This window comes from Pelophylax lessonae (genome assembly GCF_965119305.1).
Source record: "Pelophylax lessonae genome assembly, chromosome: 1".
Taxonomy (NCBI): domain Eukaryota; kingdom Metazoa; phylum Chordata; class Amphibia; order Anura; family Ranidae; genus Pelophylax; species Pelophylax lessonae.
Genome location: NC_138768.1, coordinates 756915634 through 756937771, shown reverse-complemented (window position 1 = coordinate 756937771; position 22138 = coordinate 756915634). Strand labels below are relative to the sequence as shown.

The following is a 22138-nucleotide window of genomic DNA, read 5'->3' as shown; positions in this document are numbered from 1 at the left end:
GCATACTACTTAGTTATACTCAGCTGGCTAGGGAGCTAAAGCTCCCGGGGTGGATGCACTTTAGATACCTACAATTGAGCTATGCTGTGAATGCTCAATTCCCAAGTCAGCCTACTCTGTAACTAGACCCAGTAGAAGAATTAATGTCGCAAGCAGATTTAAAAAAACATTATTGGGGCTATATGGGGTCCTAGTGGGCAGGGAGGCGCCCAGAATCCAGAAACTGTGGGATTGGTGGAGCGAGGATATTCCCTCCCTAGACAGGGAGGATTGGGAGGACTCACTGGAGAATGGCCCGAAACTAGTAATCTCTTCCCATGATAAGCTAATTCAAAAAAAATTTTACACCAAGTTTATTTCACCCCTGTTAGGCTGAGATCTATGTACCCGGAAAGGAACGCTCACTGCCCCAGATGCCACACTCAGTTGGGAACCTACAGCCATATGTTCTGGGAATGCCCAGTGATACAGGGGTTCTGGTCCTCGATTTTTGAAACACTTAACCTAAACCTTGCTTTGTGCGTACCTGCATGATGATGCCCAGAGACCCCACAATGCGAAAATCCTGGTATCAACCCCGTTCTACCATGCTAAGAAGGCTATAATCTGTAAGTGGTCCTCTTTTGCTCCACCTTCCGTTTCGGCCTGGGTGGCTTTTGTTAATGCTGTATTGCCAATGTATAAGTTGACTTATATAAGTCGGGGTGCCGCTGGAAATTTGAGAAGGTGTGGCAGCCCTGGATGTTGGAGTAACTTGTGCCGATCTGTTGCTGCATACTCCCCCCCCCCCCCCATCCCTTTCTTTCCCCTTTTGCCACATTCTCTATTGTATAGCTCTGTTATTGCTTTTTTCTTTGGATCATGGGGTAACGGGATTCAGGAGATTCAGACCTGGTGTAACTCTTGCTGTGTAAGTCCCCCTTGGAGTTCTCTCATGCTAGCCCTGGGGTTAACTTGCTGCCAGATAACCACTGGAACCACGATGTATGTTTCTCTTGTTGTACTTGTATACCATTGGATATCCATGTCATAACTATGTTTATTCAGGTTGCATTCTGTTTTGTAAATTTGTCAGTAACCTTCAATAAAGCAAACTGCTTGTTAAAAAATTTCACATGCCACATCCAGGCCAGATTACTGCCAGACCTGTTGAATCAAGAAATCACTTAGAAATAGAATTTGTCTGACAAAGCGAATCATGCAAAAAGATCTCAAAAAGCAACACATCATGCAGTGCTCTAAAGAAATTCAAGAGCAGATGAGAAACAAAATAATTGACATGTATTAGTCTGGAAAGGGTTACAAAGCTATTTATAAGGCTTTGCGACGCCAGCGAACCACGGTGAGGGCCATTATCCACAAATGGAGAAAACTCGGAAACAGTGGTGGTACCTTCCCAGGAGTGGCGGCCTACCAAAATTACTCCAAGAGCACAATGACAACACATCAAGGAGGTCATAAAATAACCCACAACAACATCTAAAGAACTGCAGGCCTCACTTGCCCCAGTTAAGGTCAGTGTTCATGATTGAACAATAAGATAGAGACTGGGCAAAAATGGCATCCATGGGAGAGTTCCAAGGCGAAAGCCTTGCAGCTTCAGGACCTGGACGACTTGCCATAATTGTTGGAACCATGAATTCTGCACTCTGCCAGAAAATCCTAAAGGAGAATGTTTGGCCACCGGTTCGTGACCTCAAGCTCAAGTGCACTTGGGTTACACAGCTGGACAATGATTTGAAACACACCAGCAAGTACACCTCTGAATGGCTTAAAAAAATGAAATTAAGGTTTTGGAGTGGCCTAGTCAAAGTCTGGACCTACATTTGATTGAGATGCTGTGGCATGCCCTTAAAAGGCGGCTCATGCTTGAAAACCCAGCAGTGGCTGAATTAAAACAATTTTGCAAAGAGTGGGCCAAAATTCCCCCACAGTGATCTGAAAGACTCATTGCCATTTGGCTGAAACGCTTGATTGCAGTTGTTGCCGGCAAGGTCCAAGCACAAACTGCATTTTGCATCTACTCTGGTTATCTTTGTGTAATATTTTTTATGGTTCAAACATTTTATTGGAGAACAAAGTAAACAGGTAACAACAATTGGTAAACAGTGTCAAGATAAGTACAAGCCAGATGCGCTAACAAAATAATGGCTACAATAACCATGGGTCAAACTTAGGAGTAGGTAGATAAGAGGCAACCGGGGGGGCTGTGGCCAGGACTCTGCAACCGGCGTAGCCAACCCATAGGCACCCCATAAGGGGAACACTCTATGCCCAGGTGGGGGAGGCGCGGCCAAGCAGCAGGCGAAGCAAGGGTGACCCGCTGCTTGACCTCAGGCAAGGAGAGGTGCGGGGACTTCCATGCTCTTGCAATGGTTTGTTTGGCTGCCGTGGTGACTTGGAGGAATAGTTTGTGCTTAGAGTTAGATACCGTGTCCGGCTTCACATTGAGTAACGCAAAGAGGGGGTCAGGTGCGATTGATTCAGCCATCAAGGTAGAGAGGATTTGGAAGACAGCTTGCCAGAAGGTTTTTACTAGTGGGCAAGTCCACCAGATGTGCATGTGTGTGCCCGCCTCCAGGCAGCCTCGTAAGCATGTGGAAGAGTGGGAGGGTAGGAATTTTGCAATACGTGAGGGTACCAAGTACCACCGCATCAGCACTTTGTAATTGGTTTCCAAGGCAACTATATTTTGGGAGGCCGCTTTCGTCACTTGCCAGATCTTAGCCCAGGCCTCAGTATCTAAGGAGGACCCCAGATCCTGTTCCCATTTAGCAGCATAAGTGGGGGGGGGGGTATTGTCAGGGGAGTCCGTGAGTCTGGAGTACAGCTGGGAAATGAGGCCCCGGGTGTGTGGGTCACGGTGGCAGGTATGTTCGAAAGCAGTCATGGTGGGCAGAGAAGAGTCAGTGCGGATGCAATTGGCGTAAAAGTGTTTTAGTTGGAGGTAGCGGAAAATCTCAGAGCTCCGTAGGTGGTGGGACTCACAAAGCGTAGAGAAAGGCTTAATAGTGTCGGATGCTATCAGAGTGTGTGCCCGAAGTAGACCAGCTGACGCCCAGTGTCGGAAGGACGAGGGGGATTCCCAGGCCGGGAGAAAGGATGGGTTGTGTAGAAAGGAAAGCAGCGGGTTGTGTGGTGATTGAAGCTTGAATTTGAATTTAAGGGGCGTCCCAGAGGCGTAGGGAGTGGCGCATGACAGGATTAGAGATGGACCTACGATCGGGGGGAGTAAGCCATAATAAGTTAGCTACAGAGAGGGGGTCGCATTCAACCGTTTCCAGAGATACCCAGAGTGGGACTTCGCAGGTGGTATGCCACTTGGGTAGTTGGGCCAGCTGGGCCGCCTGGTAGTATTTGGTAAAGTGTGGGAGGCCTAGGCCGCCTCTGAGTTTGTGGAGAAAGAGTGTTATGCGGGGTATTCTAGGTCTAGACTTGCCCCAGACGTATGTGAAGGTGCGCAGCTGAAGCTGGCGAAGGTAGTAAGAGGGGACATTAATCGGGAGCACCCGGAAGAGATACAGAATCTTAGGCAGAATGGCCATCTTAGCGACAGTGATGCGCCCCATCCAGGCTAGAGGTATGGAGGACCAAGATGTCATCAAGTTCGTGAGATGACGAAGCATGGGGGGTAGTTAGCCGAAAACAGCTCCAGCGGGTCCGCCGTCAACTTAATCCCCAGGTAGGGTAGGGAGTGCTGCGCCCAGGAGAAGGGGAGCACCGCACGTAGTTGTGAAAGGAGAGAAGGGGGCAGAGAAACATTGAGAGCACGCGACTTACCAGGGTTAACAGTCAGGCCTGAAAGGTGTGCGAACTGGGACAGGGTAGCGAGGAGGTTGGGTACCGAAATGAGAGGGGACGTAAGGAACAAGAGGATGTTGTCCGCGAAGAGACACAGTTTGTGGTGGAAGCCCCCAAATTCAAGTCCTTTTATGTCAGGATTGGCGCGGATTTTGTGTGCTAGGGGCTCTATTGCTAGTGCGAAGAGGAGGGGAGATAAAGGGCAGCCTTTCCTAGTGCCAGACCGAATAGGGAAGGGGGATGAGCGGAAGCCTGCGTAGCGAACAAACGCTGACGGGCAAGAATAGAGCGATGATATCCAAGAGAGAAAGTGAGGGCCAAAACCCCATCTGTGTAATACGGTTTGTAAGTAGGACCAGGAGAGGGAGTCAAATGCTTTTCTAATGTCAAGGGAGACAAAGCAGGCAGGGATGTTACGACGACGTGCAAGATAGGTTAAGTGTATAGCCCTGTCGAACGTTGTCTCCGGCTTGTCGGCAGGGAATGAATCCGGTTTGGTCTTTATGGATTAGGGAGCCTATGATTGGGTATCTTTGTGTAATATTAACATTTGTTTGATGATTTGAATAATTTAAGTGTGACAAATATGCAAAAAAATAAATCAGGAAGGGGCAAATACATTTTCACAGCACTTATATACTCCAAAATACATGTGTATGTATTACATACAATGCTTGTTTTTGAAAATAGCATTCACATGTTCAGGAACCTTTTTCTAGTATTGTACCTACAGTACTTGGGACATGGAAAATAAAAAATTTCCCTGGCCACATCTATAGTATGTGGTTATGACTGTCTCAGAGGCCTCATCTATAAAGTGAATTTCTATACATCCTGTGGACAATAAATGGCTGAATTACTCTCTGAGAAGCTAATATTGATACAGGGGGAACCACTCATAATATCTGATCATTCCTCTTATTCGATATTCCTTCTGACTATTGCTTTCTGCATTTCAGAAGATATTGCATCAAATATTTATGAACTAAGATATTGTGTATGGAGGAGATGACACCCTTTGCACGATGAGACATCACTACATCCTCTATTACTGGAATCTTATAATGGACTATAGGCATTATCTTCCCCTGGGAGCCTATTGTATATTACATTTGTAGATGTTGATTAAACTTGACTTAGGCATAGAGAGCTCTTCCCGTAGCTGTTGAAATGACTTTAAAGAATCATTACTGTACAATTTAGAAACTACCAGATACCCCGTTGTTCCATTCTGCCCCAGGTCCAATTCCTCATACAAAGAATTTGCCCAGATTGGTGTAAAAGAAGTAAACCCCTTTATCCCCATAAGATCCTTGACTTCCACATTTTATCGAACAATTGTAAAGTAGGAGTGCCATCCTGAATGTGAAAGGTCTCTTTCTCTTGGTTCTCTAATAGGTTCGCCTGTCCCACACATGTACTTTAAAACTGATAAAGAGAGTGAATCATTTTACCCCAACTCACAAAATTTTGTACTGTGCAGCTAAATATTGTAAACACGGATTGAGGTTGCCTATGCCTTTCTCATTAGTTGGACATTGTTATGTTTGTTTGTAGTCTAGGGTTTTTATCCTCTCGAAAAATACTACACGAATAACATCTAATGATAGGAGCATCTAAATCATCTTCATAGGATTGGAGCTGCAGGATATAGATACATTAAGTTACCACTGCAAATTACATTGTGCTCCATTGGTGGAAGTACTGCCACATGGCTGCTATAGGGCCTAGGGAGGAGGGGAGCCCAGTCAAGGCCCCATTGATCAAAGACGTCTGGAAGAATACAATAGCTCAACTGGAAGGATTCCCCCATCCACATTGAATGTGTGGATGGGGGAATCGGCTCTTTTTTTCATTCAACCCGCTAGTGGAATAAAAAAAAAAAGATTTATGTATGGCCGGCTTAAGAGAAAGTATGTTACTGGCTAGATCACCAGGTGAAATAAAGGGGGGAAAAAGCCTAAAAGGGAAAGTTAATGCAGCCAACACATCTAAGGATTGGTGAGGTGCAATATTTTACATTTGTGTTTTGGGGTTTATTACCACTTTAATTACCCTGAAAAATGACCAAAGGTAGAAACTATAGTCATGGCATATTCTAAGGAGTGCCTTGTATCTCCAAAGAAAAGGACATTATCCATGTATAACGATAATTTTTCCTTGATAGAACCTCATTTAAAGTAATTTATATCCAAAAAACATCTATTCATAGATGACAGTGGTTTACTAGCTATTGTAAATCGTAAAGAAGATACACGGCACCCTTGATGAGTGCAACATTGTAATTTAAGCTGGGAACATGAAGTTATTTACTCTTAAACAAGGATCTTCATATAAATTTGTAACCCATTTAATAAATTTGGGCCAAAGCTTTACATTGCCTTTAAGTATCGAAATGACTTGTCAGTGGTCCTCAGAGACAGATATGAGGAAACAAAAGAGTAGAACAGTTTTCCAATAAATAAAATGCCAAAACTACTAATAATAAATCGCCCTACCCCCTAATCTAAACTTCAGTTTATCAAACCCACACACTTACTCTTCCAAAACCATAACTAGATCCACCCATTCACACTTACCAGTCTCTTTCTCCAGCTTTAGGGACAAAAAACTAATGTTAATTCCACCCAAACGTAACTACTGAACTTTCACGTTACTCTCATATTTATGGTGTAATCTGTAATATGGTGATATTCCCCAGCCCCCATTCTGCAAATTCAGAGATCTGTGGGAGACTAAAATTCTCATCTGCTACAATAGCAGAGAACTTTAGTCCATTGATACTTCCTTTAGCTCAATAACTGAAGGTACGTACCTTGGTATGAATTTGGGGCTGGAGGAGCAGTTTGTAAAAGCCTGTTCTTTTCACTAATGATCCACTGATAACAATTGTAATGCTTTACGGCCTTCAAGGCAATAAAATTAGTAAATGCACATTTTTATTTTATTTTATTTTTTATTTATTCATTTTTTTTTCTAAAAGTAGAATATTCCTTTAATAATTATCTATATTAACAAAGTACCTGTCTTCTTATTGCTAGAATGTGGCTAATGCATTAAAAGTGTTCTAACAGGGACATATCTTGTTGCTTATAGCAACCACTCACTTTTTTTTTTTTTCTAAAGTTAGGAATAGGGAAAACAAGTAACAAGAATTTTGACTGCTTGCTTTGGGCAACAGAAAATGTTCCAGTTAGAATACTTGATGCATCAGCCACACTGGAGTCCAGTTATTGTTTTCACCCAAGTTTCAAATATTTTTCATTGAGACTAATGTTAAAAATGGGTGAAAGCTGTATGAATCTTAGTAAAAACATTGATAATTAGATTCCACTGTGTTTTGGGTGCTAAAAAAAAAAAAAAGAAAAAACACACTTTTGTTGGTTAGAGGCACACTTTACAACATATAAAGTACAAAGGAGCACAATACTACAATACAGACATACCCCGTTTTACGCATACTCACTTTTCATTCCCTCACTACTATAGACACAGCTTGGTCAGCTTGGCATGGCACTGCTGCTAGTTTTTAACATTGGCGTCTATGGGAAATCTTGGTCAGCTTGACATGGCACTGCTCCCGAACCATAGGTGACAGGGATACCAAACTTAGGAAGCACCGAGAGGGAACCCAGGACAACAACATATCCTATTTGGTGGCCGGCCAGCTTGCCTAGGTATTCTACCATGTCATAGTCCTGGGTCCCCTTAACGTGAACCCAAGTTTGGTGTCCTTGTCACTGATGGTTTGGAAGCAGTGCCATGTCAAGCAGGCCAAGATTTCCTATAGAGATAGTGTATTTACATGCATTGAGAAGTGAAAAAAGGTATTCGTTTTACATACATGCTCTGGTCCTATTCTGTACTTAAAAGTGGGGTATGCCTGTAAATAGATAATGACTTGCAAATGCAATTTTTATTTGTTATTTTGTATTCCCTATTTTACAGTTGTATTTATCCAGGGGGGAAAGAACTTGAAGACATTTTGATTACTGCATGATGAATTCTTGCATGATGAATTCTTGCATCAGAGCATACAGTTTACCAAGAAAATTATAGTGACAATTTAAGTGTACTGAGTGACCAATAAGTGTACATTTAACTGAAATCCATCTAAATTTTAGGAAACGAATTTGCCTTCAAAACAAGTGAAATGCCAATGTGGCAGCAGCAGTTTCTACTGTGTGAAAGGCTGAAGTAGATCACGTAGCTGTATCCAGATGTTCAGCAATCGTAGGGAGCATGGGTGCTGAATGTGACCTCAGCTTTTTTTTGCCTTCTACAATATAAAAAGAAAAATACAGCCATAAGAAGGAGATAGTGGGATCTAATATACATTCATTGTATTTTGCTATAAAATTGCCTGAACATGAATTTTCCTAAATAGCTACAACCTTATACTACAGTATTAGGAACCAAAGAAAGTCTTCAAATCCATTCTCCAGCTGCTGTCAATTTCCTCCTTTGCTGGCTCTTCATAACCATGCAATATATTCAATTTATACAAAATACAGTGGAGGCTCAAACTTGTCTTCAAATGTATCAGGTGAAAAATATAAAATATTTTAAAATAAAGTCTAGTTATTAGGAGAGCCCCTAAGCCAAATTGTTTTAACTGCCAACTCCAGGCAATTATGTATTTCTATTTTTTTTGTGGGATGAGTAGGGTTCAATAGTTTGAAGGGTCTTTACTTTGGCCCATCACACCATGTAATGGGATTTGCCCTCCTTCCAGGACATAATTGTCAATTCAGCTACTGTTTTTACCATATGAAGATATGAAGAATCCACTATAAAAGCAAGTCACAGAAATATTATATCTTGCATCCGCTAGCTGTTTATTTGAAATACTTACAGGCTAGATGTACAGTTAGATCTCAAGTCTGCAGGAAATCTTCTTGTTGGGACTTAAATAAAAGTGTAAAGCAGTGATTCCCAACCTCAGCCCTTAAATACCCCCCCCCCCCCCCTCCAACATGTCATGTTTAAGAACTTTTCCCTAAATAAAATAGCTGTACATAAATAGTAAGTCATCAACAATGATTTAAAGAAGGGTACCTGAGGATTGAGGTTGGGAACCCCTGGTGTATAGTAAACCTGGTGTACCCCTGTTGTACAGTAAACTTATACAGGTAAACTTGTACAGGGAATAAAAGCCTGCTGTCTTCTGCCAAAATCGGAAAATGCATTTAAGGTAGATTGGCTGAAGTTTTCCTAATAAGTAGTTAAATTATGCAGCAGACTTTCATATGAAATTGCTTGGCTATCTCTACTTTTGAGTCAATAATCCAAAACAAACATGCAGCAAGCAAAGCTCAAACTTCCAATTTGTGCACGCTATGGTTCTATGTCAAGAATTTAAAAAGTAAAAAAAAAATCACTGAATCAGCATGATAACCAGGAGACTGAACGTTTCAGAAGGAGAGGCCAGTGATGGCAGCCTACATCTTTCCTAGCAAAAAGTTTCCTGTAAAATGCATGATTTGTAGCTATATTATAGTAGGTTTCAGCCTATGCTTACCGCATTTATGATGATTTTCTTGTAGGTAGGGTGTTTTTGGTGGTATTCTTGTTTGTTTATCTATGCATCTTTTCAAACTTGCCGATTCTCTTTTATCTGTTTTAAAATGGTATTTTAAGATATGCATGAATGTGATTTTTTTTTCTATAGCAGTGAAGCATTTGTGAAAAGAAAAAAGGCAAAGGAAAGTAAGTTTGCATATTTCTCATATATTCAGCATAATTGTCATACCGCCTTAATGTCTGCAAAATGTTGTCTTGGCTTGATGGCAACAGTCGCAACTGCCTCTTTGATGAGGCAGCACAGTATATACAGGAATAAAGCTGCCAATAGACTTAAAAAGACTCTGTCATTTTGCCCTGAATGGCAAGTCTCTATAAAGCCAACATTTCACCTCACTTATGCTCCCCATCCCTGCATTCCCACTACTCTATTGCTCCATTGAAGTCACTGCAGAACACCCAGGGGCATTTTTCTGTCTTCAATGATGCTTTGCTCTGTCCTAGCGTTTGAACACTGGGCCCCGAGCATTGTCATGTGAGAGAATAAGGACATGATATCAACTCTGGTAATGCTCCTACACTGTATGTTATAGGGTTAGGATTTCTGAGTTGATAAAAAGGGAGGGTGAGGTGAGGTGAGGATAATTGGGCTGGGTGGGATTTTAAGTGACTCACAGACAAAGCACTTGCTCATCAGGTGTATAAACATGAATATTTAGCATGGCCAAGCATTCACAGTAACACTTCCAGAGAAGGGTGGAAGAATCATTCACAGGCTCCTTTAGTCCTGGCTATTCCTCAAAAAGTATTGGTCAGGAATTGCTTCAAAGAGTATTGGCCAGTGGTAAGGGTATAACTATAGGAATACCAGACCATGTGACTGCTGTGGGGCCCAGGAGCAGACTATATAGTGATATACTGTAGGTAGGTTGCAAAAGCATGCTTTGATCAAATTAAATATACAGTTTTAGAAACTATATTGTTACTATGAAAGCAAACAGCATTTTTACTATTTGAGGGATTGCCTTTAGGATGTTAAACCTTTTAATGACTTTGCTAGAGGGCCTCTCATACATAGTTATGCCTTTGGCCATTGGCATCTAACATGACAGCCACACAGTATTATCAAATACAGCCAGACCAGATGACTGTCATCTTATGTTTATGGATAAATTAAAAGGGGATGCTAAGATTTAAGCTGAAATAAAAAAAAAAAAATCGTATTATTGTCTAAGAAATGTACTATAAGGAGTATTTGTATATTTTACTGGCACTTTTGTACAGTGTTCAAATCAATAGTTAAAGAGTTTCTGAAGCCTTACTGTTTTTCACCTTAAAAAAAAAGTAAACTCTAAAAAAAACCTTGCAAGACAAAGGCATAATGAGCTAGTATGCATCACATACTTGCTCATTATGTAATACTTCCCTTAGAACGAAGCTGTTCCAGCGGCACCAGCACACCGCTGACATTTTCCCCGGAGTTTCTTCCGGGTTCGCAGGCTGTGATTGGCCAGAGCCGCGATGACGTCACTCATGCGCAAGCACACTGTGCCCCATCTGATCCAGCAATGTGCATGAGCTCCTGTCAATCAAAAGCTGTTACAGGGGAGAGGGTGGAGGAGTCCCGCTTTCTGTGTCAATGAACGCAGTAGCAGGACTCATGACGAAGCAAACACGGGTGGCCCCAGGAAAAGTGGGGGCACCCGCCGAAGAGGAGGGACCTGAAGCGCCGGCGGACAGGTAAGTATAGGCATGGTTTTTTTTTTTGTTTTTCTTCAATAAAAAGAGGGTTTAATACCGTTTTACCAGCTCAAACATACAGAACTTTAGTAGAATGCAAAAAAAAAAAAAAAAAACACAGAATCTCTCAGAACAAAGAATAGGAGCTTATTGCCAACTTGTTTTGAAGTGTTCTACCTCCCTGGCTTTCAGCATCATACATCTTTCACTATGAAGGGAGTCATTGACCTGGAGCAAGTATGTAGCTAGTGAATTTGGGACACCTCCCCTAATTGTTTTGTATTTAAACGGTTAGGCAAAGATCAGGATCATATTTCTATCCTAAGAGTACTCCTTAATACAGTAAAGTATTTTTACTTACAAAATGTAGTTGGAACAGTTGTCTTCTCCTTTAAAACTTTGCAGGCAATAAATATAAAACCACACACAACAACAAGCGGGATCAAAGACAGCCAAATGATGCCAAGAGTCCCTTTATAATCTATATATGAATAGAAAAACAAATGCATGACGGAATCATGAAAAATACAGGTAAAATATCACCTAAATATCGTACATTTTAAAACAATAATAAAAGATGACCGGAGGGGGAGGGGCCTGCATGGCGTGCGAGTGAGAGCTCACTGGGGAACAGCTGTACCTTCCGGAAATGAGACGACGGATCTCCACTCAAATGCCGTCCCGCCTCCCCGATCTGTCCAACTGAGTGCAGGAAGGAAGGAGGAGAGGGTAACATAGGAGCCTGGAGTTGACGGGGAGAGTCTCTGGGACAGAAGAGGGTTGGGTTGGAGCAATGGCTAAGAGAATCAGGAGGGATTATCAGAAAAAACAACCAGACCCCAATCTGATCAATAATTACAACTGGGCAACCTCCATCAACAAAGCGTTGAGAGTAACTCAGTACTCTCCAAGTCCTCTCCTATTTCTTAACAATATTTCTAAATCACGGTCGCTGATCTTGTTTAGTTTGTTAAAATGCCTGCCTATTGATCCTGCCTGCTTGCCTGTTGATCTAGATCCTGACTGTATATTTTGCCGATGGGCTTGTGAGTTTCGGGAGGACGGAAAGACAAAAATTTGACAACATGAGAGGTAAATCAGTAAGAGGCGGTGCGACCGCAAAGACACCTAAATTGAGTTCTAGCCACAGTACGGTCAAAAAGTTTGATTCCAGAGGAAACTCTGGATAAACAGAACATCACTAGGCCTAGATATTACAGGGCAGTCCCGAACTAGTGGGAAGGACCAGAACAAGTCTCAGAAGCTGATGCAGGGCTGGATTGCAACACAGAGCAAATGGTGTGTGATCAACCGCCCACAAAGGGGGAAATGGCGGCCATGCTTGCAGCACTAGAAAAATCCTTAAAAATAGAATTGACAATTTACAGCGACCTGGGTGATCTATTAAAACAAGTGGAAGACATAGAGAAAAAAAATAAAACACAAGACAGCTATATACAAATAATAAAAGATCTAAAAAGAGATGAAAAATGTAAAAATGGATTATAGAAACCTCGCATATAAAATGGAGGATCAAGAAAATCTGAGTAGGAGGAAGAATTTGAGAATTCATGGCTTGCCAGAACTGACACATGGAGAGGATTTGACAGACAAAATGAAGAACATTTTCAATCCACTGCTGGGTAGAGGAGAAGCAGAACAGATAAAGGTGGAGAGAGTACACCAGGTCAGAAGACCAAAAGGTATTCCAGTGGACACCCCCAGAGATGTAATTCTAAGATTTCAGAGCTATGCAGAAAAGGCCCAGATTTGGGAAAGCCTGAAAAGAAGTCACCCATAAATTATGAAAGCGCAAATATTCAGATCTTTACAGACTAATCAGAGGCCACCTTAAGGAAATTACTGAAACCTCTTGTGGAATCGATGCAAAAACAAGGAGTATGGTACAACTGGAGTTTCCCAGCCCATCTGATAGGCAGGACAGAAGGCCCTATGACAAGACTAAGATTCCCAGAGGAGATGCGGGACTTGTGAAAAATTGGAAATTCCTATACCAAAATTGCCAGGTGATACAGCAATAGAAGAAACACAAGAACAATGGTGCTTGGCTTCAAAGAAAATAAACTGAACTCAGGAGCTGGCAAAGAAAAGTCATGGGGGGGGGGGTCGTGGCAGGAGAGGGGGGATGACAGAGAACTTAGGTTGGTAACCTAGCTGGGCACAGATCCTCTTTTCCCTAGATAGAGAGCAAGGGGTTCACTAGCGGGCAGGTAGAGCTCCACCCAAAGGTAAAGGAGTAGAGGGGCAGGGAGTGCTTAAGAGTCTATTCTCTTACTACTTTAGGACCATGAAATGGTCAAAGCAAAATAATGTCAAACATAGTGGTAGAAGGTGGTGGGTGGAAGGGAGAAGCCTCATGGGAGGAGGGGGAAAAACAAGGTTGTGCTGACTCCATGGAAATACTAGTTGATGTCACCTCCCTTTCGAAACTCAGGTTTAAATCCCCACAGAGGACTTTAAGAGGAGTCCTCTGCCCCCGACCTCGGCTGGGTGGGAGCAGGAGAAGCAATACATTTCAGGAGGTGGGAGGGGAAGGAGTGACGACATGAACACCCTAAATTTCTTCACATACAGTGTTAGAGGTCTAAATACGCCAACTAAGAAAAAAGGTATTAGAAGAACTTGGACAAAACTCTGCCAGTATAGTATTTTTACATGAGACATATTACACAGGATACAAGTGTGAAAATATACTCAAAATTTTATTCGGTCAGCTTTTATGGAGACTCGCCAACCAAAAGAGCAAAGGGGGTGGCAATCGGCTTTGTGAAGGATGTGAGGATCTCCTTGGAGGAAAGGTTGGTTGACCCAAAACGACTCTATATCTTCCTGAAGGGACAACTACAAGGAGTGGATTGTACTCTGGCAAATGTATATTGCCCAAAAAAAAAAAAAAAACCTGAGAGGATATTTGAAAAAAATATTAGATACGCTGTTTTAAAAAAGGTAATTTGTTCTTAGCAGGGGACTTTAACTTCTGCATGGATCTGTTTCTGGACTGTACAAGCTTTTTCAGTGTCGACTGGTAGATGCTTGGAGAATCCAACATCCTGGTGAGCACTATTAAACGTTCATAAAAAACTATATGCAAAAGTTTTAGCAACTCAATTAAAGGTCCTAATAGCAGAATGGATCCATGCAGACCAGACAGGATTTATCCCAGGTAGAAAGGGGAAAGATAATGGGATTAGAACATTATTGCTATTACATAAAGCTAGAGGTATTAATAACCCTTCCCTACCATCAATAGATGCTGAGAAAGCATTTGATAGGGTGGATTGGGAGTTTATGCTGGAAATAGAGGACTTGGGGAAACACACAAGCACTGCTACATAAATGTTTTCTAAATCAATTACTTATTTCAAAGTCTGTTAGGTGGCTTAATCAAGCAAATTAACCAAATAATTATCAGTTAATATAATGTGTAATCGTTAACTAAACAATTTACCATACATGTATACCCCTTATTGACCATTTTTAAATTTTCCTTTTGAGTAATTTTATTTAGCAATAGCTTTGTCACAACTTATGATACCAAAATAATACATATTTGTTCAGTACAGACAAGGCTTTTGTCATTGCTTAGTTGCAAAACATGTTTTAACTTCCATGCAATCTACAGGCAAAAATTGTTTTGACCAGTGATAGGTTTAAAACAACCATCAATTCTGAAGTGCAAACTTGATTTTATCATTTTCTTACCAATAATTACTGTACAATGGTATTACAAAACTAAAAGTACAAACAAATCTGCTAAAAAATACTTAATGGGAGAGGCAGAGCACATTAATCGATTGAGAATGATTCTGTTTGTATGTTAATAAAGGGTTAAAAACAAATCAAATTCTATGAAACAAATTACTTGTAATATTGGTACAATATACTGTATTTATCTGTGATGGCTGCATGGAGACAAAGCGGCTCCTAGAATGCAGAGCAAGATTCAGCTGTAAAAATGATAAAAATGTAAGTCTCAACACTTACATTATCGGTACAGTCGTCGTGGTGATAAAGAACCAGAGTTTATGTTGTAGCTGGGTATTAAAGTTATTAATTAAAATTGAATTAAACCCACATCATAAAAAAAAAAAACTATCAATAAATGGTGTTTTACATGATGTTCATACTCACTGTCACTGCGAGATTCGTTTTCTGTATTCTGCAAAAAAACCTGATTAATCCTGCTGCTTTCTATCACCACCTTCTGTTCATGTATCCATTGCAGCTAGGAATTTTGCAGCTGTGGTGGCAACTCTGCACATGCTTAGTTTCAGTAAATTTCTATGCTGAGCATTTTCTTCCTATCACATCTGAGCAGCCCATGTGCCTCACACATGTGGGTGTATATACAGTGGTAAATGACACCTCACTCCTCCATGCCCCCTAACCAGCTAAACACAATAGGGGTGGGATTTTAAATGTAGATTAATGGTGGCTTCACCTCCCTCTTATTCTAAGACACAGGCTGGAGGGGTGTGACACAGCCTGTGACTGGCAGAAATCCACCCATACCATGTTATTTCCACAGAATAATAAAGATTTGATTTCAAATATATATTTGTATGCCAATTTAACAGTTTGATATTATTTATTTATGTTTAATCTGTATTCTAAAGCCTGCTTTTTTTATTTTGAACACGTGGCCAGCTGCAGAGGACTAGAAGCTCCTCCTGCTTATGTTTCCCTGCAGACAGGCTGGGAAAGATCTGGATCATGTGACAGCTGTATATCGATTAGGAAAAAGGTACTTAGATGTTTTTTTTTTCTTAAAATCATTACAGTGCCACCATCCACATACAGAAATAGAAGGGATAATGTAAATTAAAACATGTGTGTTTAGTATCACTTTAAGAAATAGCTGTGATTGGGAGGCCGTCCTGCTGGATCTCAATCAGATGCCATGACTGAGCTGTCATTGACACGCTTTCAACACACAACCTCAACTCTGCTATGGATAGATTTGTGTGGTAGCTGGGAGTTAAAGCCCACTTTTTTGCCACCACATATATGCGCAATGCCGTTGGCATAAGGTGAAAAATGGACCCCTACCCAACTCAAGACTCTTTGGTGTGATTTTAGTGATCTTTGAGAAAGAATAACTTTGCATTAAAATCAGCAAGAGAGGTCAGGAATGGTTTGTTTTAAAGCTTACAAATATGACACTTAGAAAAGTGAGACTAATATGAAACTGTGACATATTGTACATTGTTCTATGTATTATTTGTATTGTTTTATAGAGTAATCATCTGTACTTACATGGAACATGGCGCTCAAAATGTAGTGATATATTAATAGTGTTATCATGAGTCTTCATTCCTTTGGTTTTAAAGTCCATATCATCAATAATCCCATCAGGTCCTGTAGTATTTTTAACATGGATCTCAAAGGAGAATGGTGGAGATGGATTTCTGTCCTCTATATTCACCAGTGTGAGGTGTGACCCTTGTTCTGAGTAAACACGATATTTTCCACTAACCTCCAGCGAGAAATACGTTGTATTTTCTGTGTCAACAAATATGAAAAATATTGTTCATGTTTAATACATTTTGGACAATTTAAAATGCCCACAGCATTCGGCCAGGTATTTCATTCCCCGCACTGTAGGGGAGGGTGAGGGGGTCGCTCAAACTACCTTTGACTTTTGAAGAGGTATCCTTGTTCAGATCACTCTTCAAAGAGCATTTGACAGGTGGTTAGGAGGCATCCTCACCACCTGTTTTAACCCCTTGAAGCCCACACTAGTCAAGTTTATTGCAAGCAGTTGAGGGGAAGCTGCAGTGAGGCCCATTACCTTGAAAGCCAAAAGTAACAGGGAGTATAATTTCTGCCATGATATGTGTACACGCTGGCTATTGCCTCTGCAGCTAAAGGGGGTAGTGGTTGAAGAGTGGTAAAAGTGCAGCTCAGCTGTGGGGTTTTCCTACCTAAACACTAGCGTGTAATAGCCCTAAGGGATGGTGTAGACGGGCTTTTAGCTTGTGTAAATGGGTAAGTGCGATTTGCTTTCAAGTGTATTCATCTTAGATTTGAGATACTTCTGAGCTCATTCAGAGTTAACTGACAGGCACACTTGACCTGTAGTTCACTCATTTTTTAAGCTGCATCAACCTGCTTTAACCCAGAGAGCAAGCAATTGAGCTGCAAGTTTGAAAATGACTTGTTAAGCTATTACTAGACTCGCCAGGCTGTACAAGTTTGTTGAACAATTGCAGCAAGTCCGCATTGCAGGACTCCAGTTTAAAGTTCTGGTTAAGTTATGTTGTACAATAGTCATCCAACCACAGGGGTCACTGTGACTTGCAGAGCTTTTGCTGTAGGCTCACCACTGCAACTTTGCTCTTGCTAGAGACTTGCCATGCAAATTTGCTACAAATTGGAAAAGTGTAAACTAGAACTTGTGCTTCAAGTGCTCTGCAAGTGTACAACTTGCCAGTGAAAATATGCAGCAAGTTAACAGATTTATAATTCAACACTGCCACAAGAATTTGTGCCAAGTTATCCTTGCTATCTGGAAAGCCATTTTGTATTCCTAATAACTTGCATGGAGAGAAAAGCAGTCCTGACGTAAAGATCTCATCGATACAGGCCCTTCTAGAGATATCTGGATTTCCAGCTTCCATGTGGATCAGTCAGGTTTGACAGTAGCATAGTTACATTGATCCAAGCCAGACCAATCTAACTATGCAAAACAGCCATACTTGGACTTCAGCTTTAAGCTAGACGAGCACATAATGGGTTCTGTTTGGTAGCTATGGATTACTGAACCTAGGAATTAGCACTCTTTATTTATTAGGGCCATGTGTATTATTACACGCTGCACAGTTTATGGAGAATGACTTAGTATGGAATTGTTTTTTCAGTGCATTAAAAAAATTCAGCACCTGATGCCTACCTGGTATCTTCATATCTTGAAATAAAGAATGAATGTGTCTTTGTTGTTCACAGAGGTAACGGGTAGTATTAATATAAATACTGAAATTTACAGTATAGGTTATATTATTTTGCATGTTAACAGTCTCTTGAAGATGTTTAGTGTTTTCTTGTGTAGGACATATTATAGACTTGGATATCACTGTGGAAAGGTAGGAGGACTCTTCAAAGCAGACAAGAATACAGGATAAGTACATGACGTTACCTGAAAAAAAATAATAATTGTGAAATGGATTTAATGGTAGCTCTGGGTAAACATAAGATTGCATTTAAAAATATCTATATGAATGAAAAGATCTAAAAAGTAATGCACATTCAGTTTTGATCCACATATTCCTCATGCATTATACTGCTGCATTGCATACGGTGGCTATCACCACACCAGTGATGCTCTCACAGTTCTTTCCCCTGTAAGCCAACTTAAGTTTCCTTCCATTCCATGAGCTTAGAGAGCAGGTATGCCCACTACAAGTCTAATTTGAGCTTTCAGCTTTTCAGGTTTTGTTTTTAAGGAACTGCATTAACTAAATTGTGCATAATGATTGGGTTTCTAAGCAGGCAGGCAGGAATGAAACAAAGGACAAGACAAGCTTGCTAATCATGAATCTACAGGGACATTGCTAGGGTTCCAAAAAACTTAGGGCATACAGTATTTACTGCTTTAGTAGCACAACTGGATCATGCCTCCTATGGCTCCTTAGGCTAATATTCATAACTCATATACATTTATCAAGATTTTAAATCAATTTTATTTGATAATGTGACACAATTGCCTATGTTTTTAAAACTTATGCCTTATTTCCAAATTCATCTTCATAGCTTTCCTAAATGCCCCTTTTTTCAAACACAAAACTATTGATAAATGTTCCATTGTGTAGAAATAAGCAAAGTCAAGCCAAGTACAACCTGCTCTTCCTCCCAATCCCCAGCTTATTTGGCTTCTCTCTGGGCCAAAGATAAAGGAATTTAAAGCGATTGTAAAGTCCCTTTATAAAAAAAAAACACATGTTATACTTACCTTCTCTGTGCAGTTGGTTTTACACAAAGCAGCCCAGGTCCTCCACTTCTCAGGTCCCTCTTCTGTGATTCTCCCTCCTGTTGAGCCCCCCCCCCCCTCATCAAGCAGCTTGCTGTGGGGGCACCCAAGCCGAGTCACAGCTCCATTTATCCACTTAGACATGGAGCCATGACCCATCCCCGCCCCCTCTTTCCAGATTGGCTGACTGACTTTGATTGATAGCAGCAGGAGGCAATCGAATCGCTCTGTTGTCTCAGCCAATGGGGGGGGGGGGTCCGGGCAGCTGAGAAACTCCGGCAACATCGCTGGTTAAAGATAAACTCAGGTAAGTATTGGGGGGGTTGAGGGAGGCTGCTGCACACAAAGTTTTTTTTATCCTAATGCATTAGGATAAAAAAAAAAAACCTTCTGCCTTTACAATCCCATTAAGATTGAGAAATAAAAAAGACAGATGAATATCCATTCACCAACCTCATCTAGGCTGAATTAACTACTCAGTGCTCATCTCTGAGCACTTCTGGATTCAGAGCTGTCAAATCCCAGAGACCGACATTGGATAGGCAGCTGACTGGGAACTGTGTCCCTGATCTGTATGGGCTGGAGGCAGAGGAGACATTGAGGGTCTAAAAGACCACTAATGTCTCAATAAAGAGTACATGTACTAAACAATGGGGACTTGACAGTCCCTATGTGACAGTAATAAATATAACAATAAAAAATATAACTTTAAAATAGACCCCCTCCTCTAACCCCACACACACATGCGTTTAGAATACCCAGATTAAAGGTTTCCACCAGTCCACCTATACTACCTTATGATTCAAAGGTTACATCAGCCTTTCCCTAATTTTAGTCAGTTATGAACCATTGTATCATCAATCTCTCTTGTGATGTCTAATCAGTACTTGTAATGCTATCATTCATTCAATTTGGCACACACCTTTTTACTATATGTATGTACCAACAAGCAACACCTTGGCAAGCAGAAGCATCAGCTGTACTTGCCAACACTACCACTTTACTTTGCATATTTTTCCCTTCCTGCTGCTGGACCTCTATCTCATGTATTTTATTTATTTTTTTGCAATTCACAGCTGCCATCAAAGACATGCAGAAGCCAGTCAAAAAACAACATTCTATCCAAAATTGCAACTAGAGTGTACAATTCAGTTATCTATCTTCAATTCCTTCAAATCGCCTTTTAGTGACTGGCAGGGTTGCCAACTGTCAGTAAATTTACAGACAGTTTGTAAAAATCTGTGATTTTTTTTAACTGTCTGTAAATATCAGGGGCTAATAATTTGTCATGCTGTGTTGACTTCAAGTGTAAACCGGGCAAATTGCTTGTTATTGGCATTGTCTGTTTCCATATTGTGTTTATACTATTTATATATCGATTGTCTTCGTTTTTAATAGGAGTTCTGTCATTTTTCAGGTTGTCAGTAAAAAAATGTGCTCTGTCAGTAAATGTTCTATGTTTTATCAGTAAAAAATCCTGTGGGAGGTTAGTGACTCTTAAGGGCCATACACACTATAAGATTTTCTGAAGACTTTTTCCTTCAGACTTACCAAAACCATATAATATGAGGTCAAACCTAAACACTTTCAATTTGTATGCAATCTGGCAGGCCCTTGCACTACATAGAAAAGGTAAATCTGAAGGAAATCTAACCACAAAAGTTGGATAGTGTGTATTAGGCTTAGTTGTCTCCAAAGAATATTCTCCATTTTAACACAGCTGCATGACAGTTTTTTTTTTATATTTGACCCAAAATTATTCTCAGGATCCCTGTGAAAGAACACTTTGTTTGCCCAAGGACAAGCTCTTGAAAAAGTATAAAATATAGACTTTGCACTACCTTGAAACTTCACAATTTTGTCACTTTGTCACGTCCAGTGCAAATGATGTCAAAAAGCAAACTAGCGAAGTATTCTGAAAATCTTATTCCTAATCTGAAGGAAGTGAAAGAAGTGCTTTCTCCTTGACACCACTTGAATTTTACATACTGAGAGGTTAGTGTGCCGTAAAGAATGTCTCCTGCTTCTTGTCTGCCCTAGAAATGAGCAGTGATCAAGTCTACTTGACCAAGAGAGGAATTTTTAGCACCTCCTACTGATCCAAATCTTTATAGATGGGCCCCTAAGAACAAGAGGGTCCTTGTGAAGCTGCACAATCTGCACATGACAAGATAGCCCGTACTACATACCACTAAGGGCAATGTGGTCCTGGTGAGTAGACTGGCCACATTTTTGCAGGATGTTAGAGAATAATGCAAAATAGGATAACAATGTATGCATTCAGTGTCTGTTTTTAGCAAGTACAAATAAATGTATAACTTACCCTCAGTAGTCGTGAACCATTCAGGAATACAGACAACACAAAGTAAAACGATTCCTAAGAAGATTTTGAGCAGAAGAGATGTTGCCATTACCATATGCCCATGTAACTGTGAGGTCTCCTCTCTTACAACATTCTGAACTTCTAGTTTCCCCACTTACACGCAGTCACTAGTCATTTCCTTACTGAGAACAAGCTCTGTATTTTTTTTTTGCGTTCTGATCACAATTAGCAACAGAAAAAGCCACGAGTTTGAAGGGGAAGTAAAGATCAGATACAAGTTGCTAGAACGTGAAACAGTCATGTATGTTCAGTTATTCATCTGTTATCTTTATCTTCTAGCATTTTTATATTGCCAACTAAAAAGTATTTTTGGGCATCAAATGAAATACATGTTTAAAAGAGGACCTTGTCTCTTAAAAATTAATTCAACATCTCAGATATGTTCCATAACTTTAGACAAACTATATACAAACCCAATTCTAAAAAAATTGGGACACTGTACAAATTGTGAGTAAAAAAAGAATGGACCAATTTACAAATCTCATAAACTTATATTTTATTCACAATATAATATAGATAACATATCAAATGTTGAAAGTGAGACATTTTGAAATGTCATGCCAAATATTGGCTCATTTTGGATTTCATGAGAGCTACACATTCCAAAAACGTTGGGACAGGTAGCAATAAGAGACCGGAAAAGTTAAATGCACATATAAGGAACAGCTGGAGGACCAATTTGCAATTTATTAGGTCAATTGGCA

General features: G+C 40.6%; 1 protein-coding gene across 2 annotated transcripts; it reads right to left on the bottom strand.

Annotated features, from left to right (window-relative positions):
- Positions 1 to 7904: 7904 nt before the first annotated feature.
- Positions 7905 to 21565, bottom strand: TMEM156 (transmembrane protein 156). 2 transcript variants are annotated; one of them, XM_082254025.1, is made up of 6 exons: positions 21375 to 21565; positions 17978 to 18220; positions 16342 to 16587; positions 11426 to 11545; positions 9323 to 9418; positions 7905 to 8080 (listed from the first exon to the last, which is right to left on the bottom strand). In XM_082254025.1, the coding sequence occupies exons 1-6, from the start codon at positions 21466 to 21468 to the stop codon at positions 8004 to 8006; spliced, it is 876 nt and encodes a 291-aa protein (XP_082110151.1). In that variant the 5' UTR covers positions 21469 to 21565; the 3' UTR covers positions 7905 to 8003. The 2 variants fall into 2 exon arrangements, with proteins under 2 accessions (XP_082110151.1, XP_082110150.1); XM_082254024.1 differs by lacking the exon at positions 9323 to 9418 and having other exon boundaries at positions 7966 to 8080.
- Positions 21566 to 22138: the final 573 nt, after the last annotated feature.

Bases quoted from the DNA above. Each gene is read 5' to 3' on its own strand.
- TMEM156 (XM_082254025.1), bottom strand. From the start codon at position 21,468: ATGGTAATGGCAACATCTCTTCTGCTCAAAATCTTCTTAGGAATCGTT. The intron at 16,588-17,977 runs GTAGGCATCAGG...TTGTTGACACAG, and splicing joins TCAAGATATGAAGATACCAG to AAAATACAACGTATTTCTCG. The intron at 8,081-9,322 runs GTAAGCATAGGC...TTTATATTGTAG, and splicing joins AGAAAATCATCATAAATGCG to AAGGCAAAAAAAAGCTGAGG.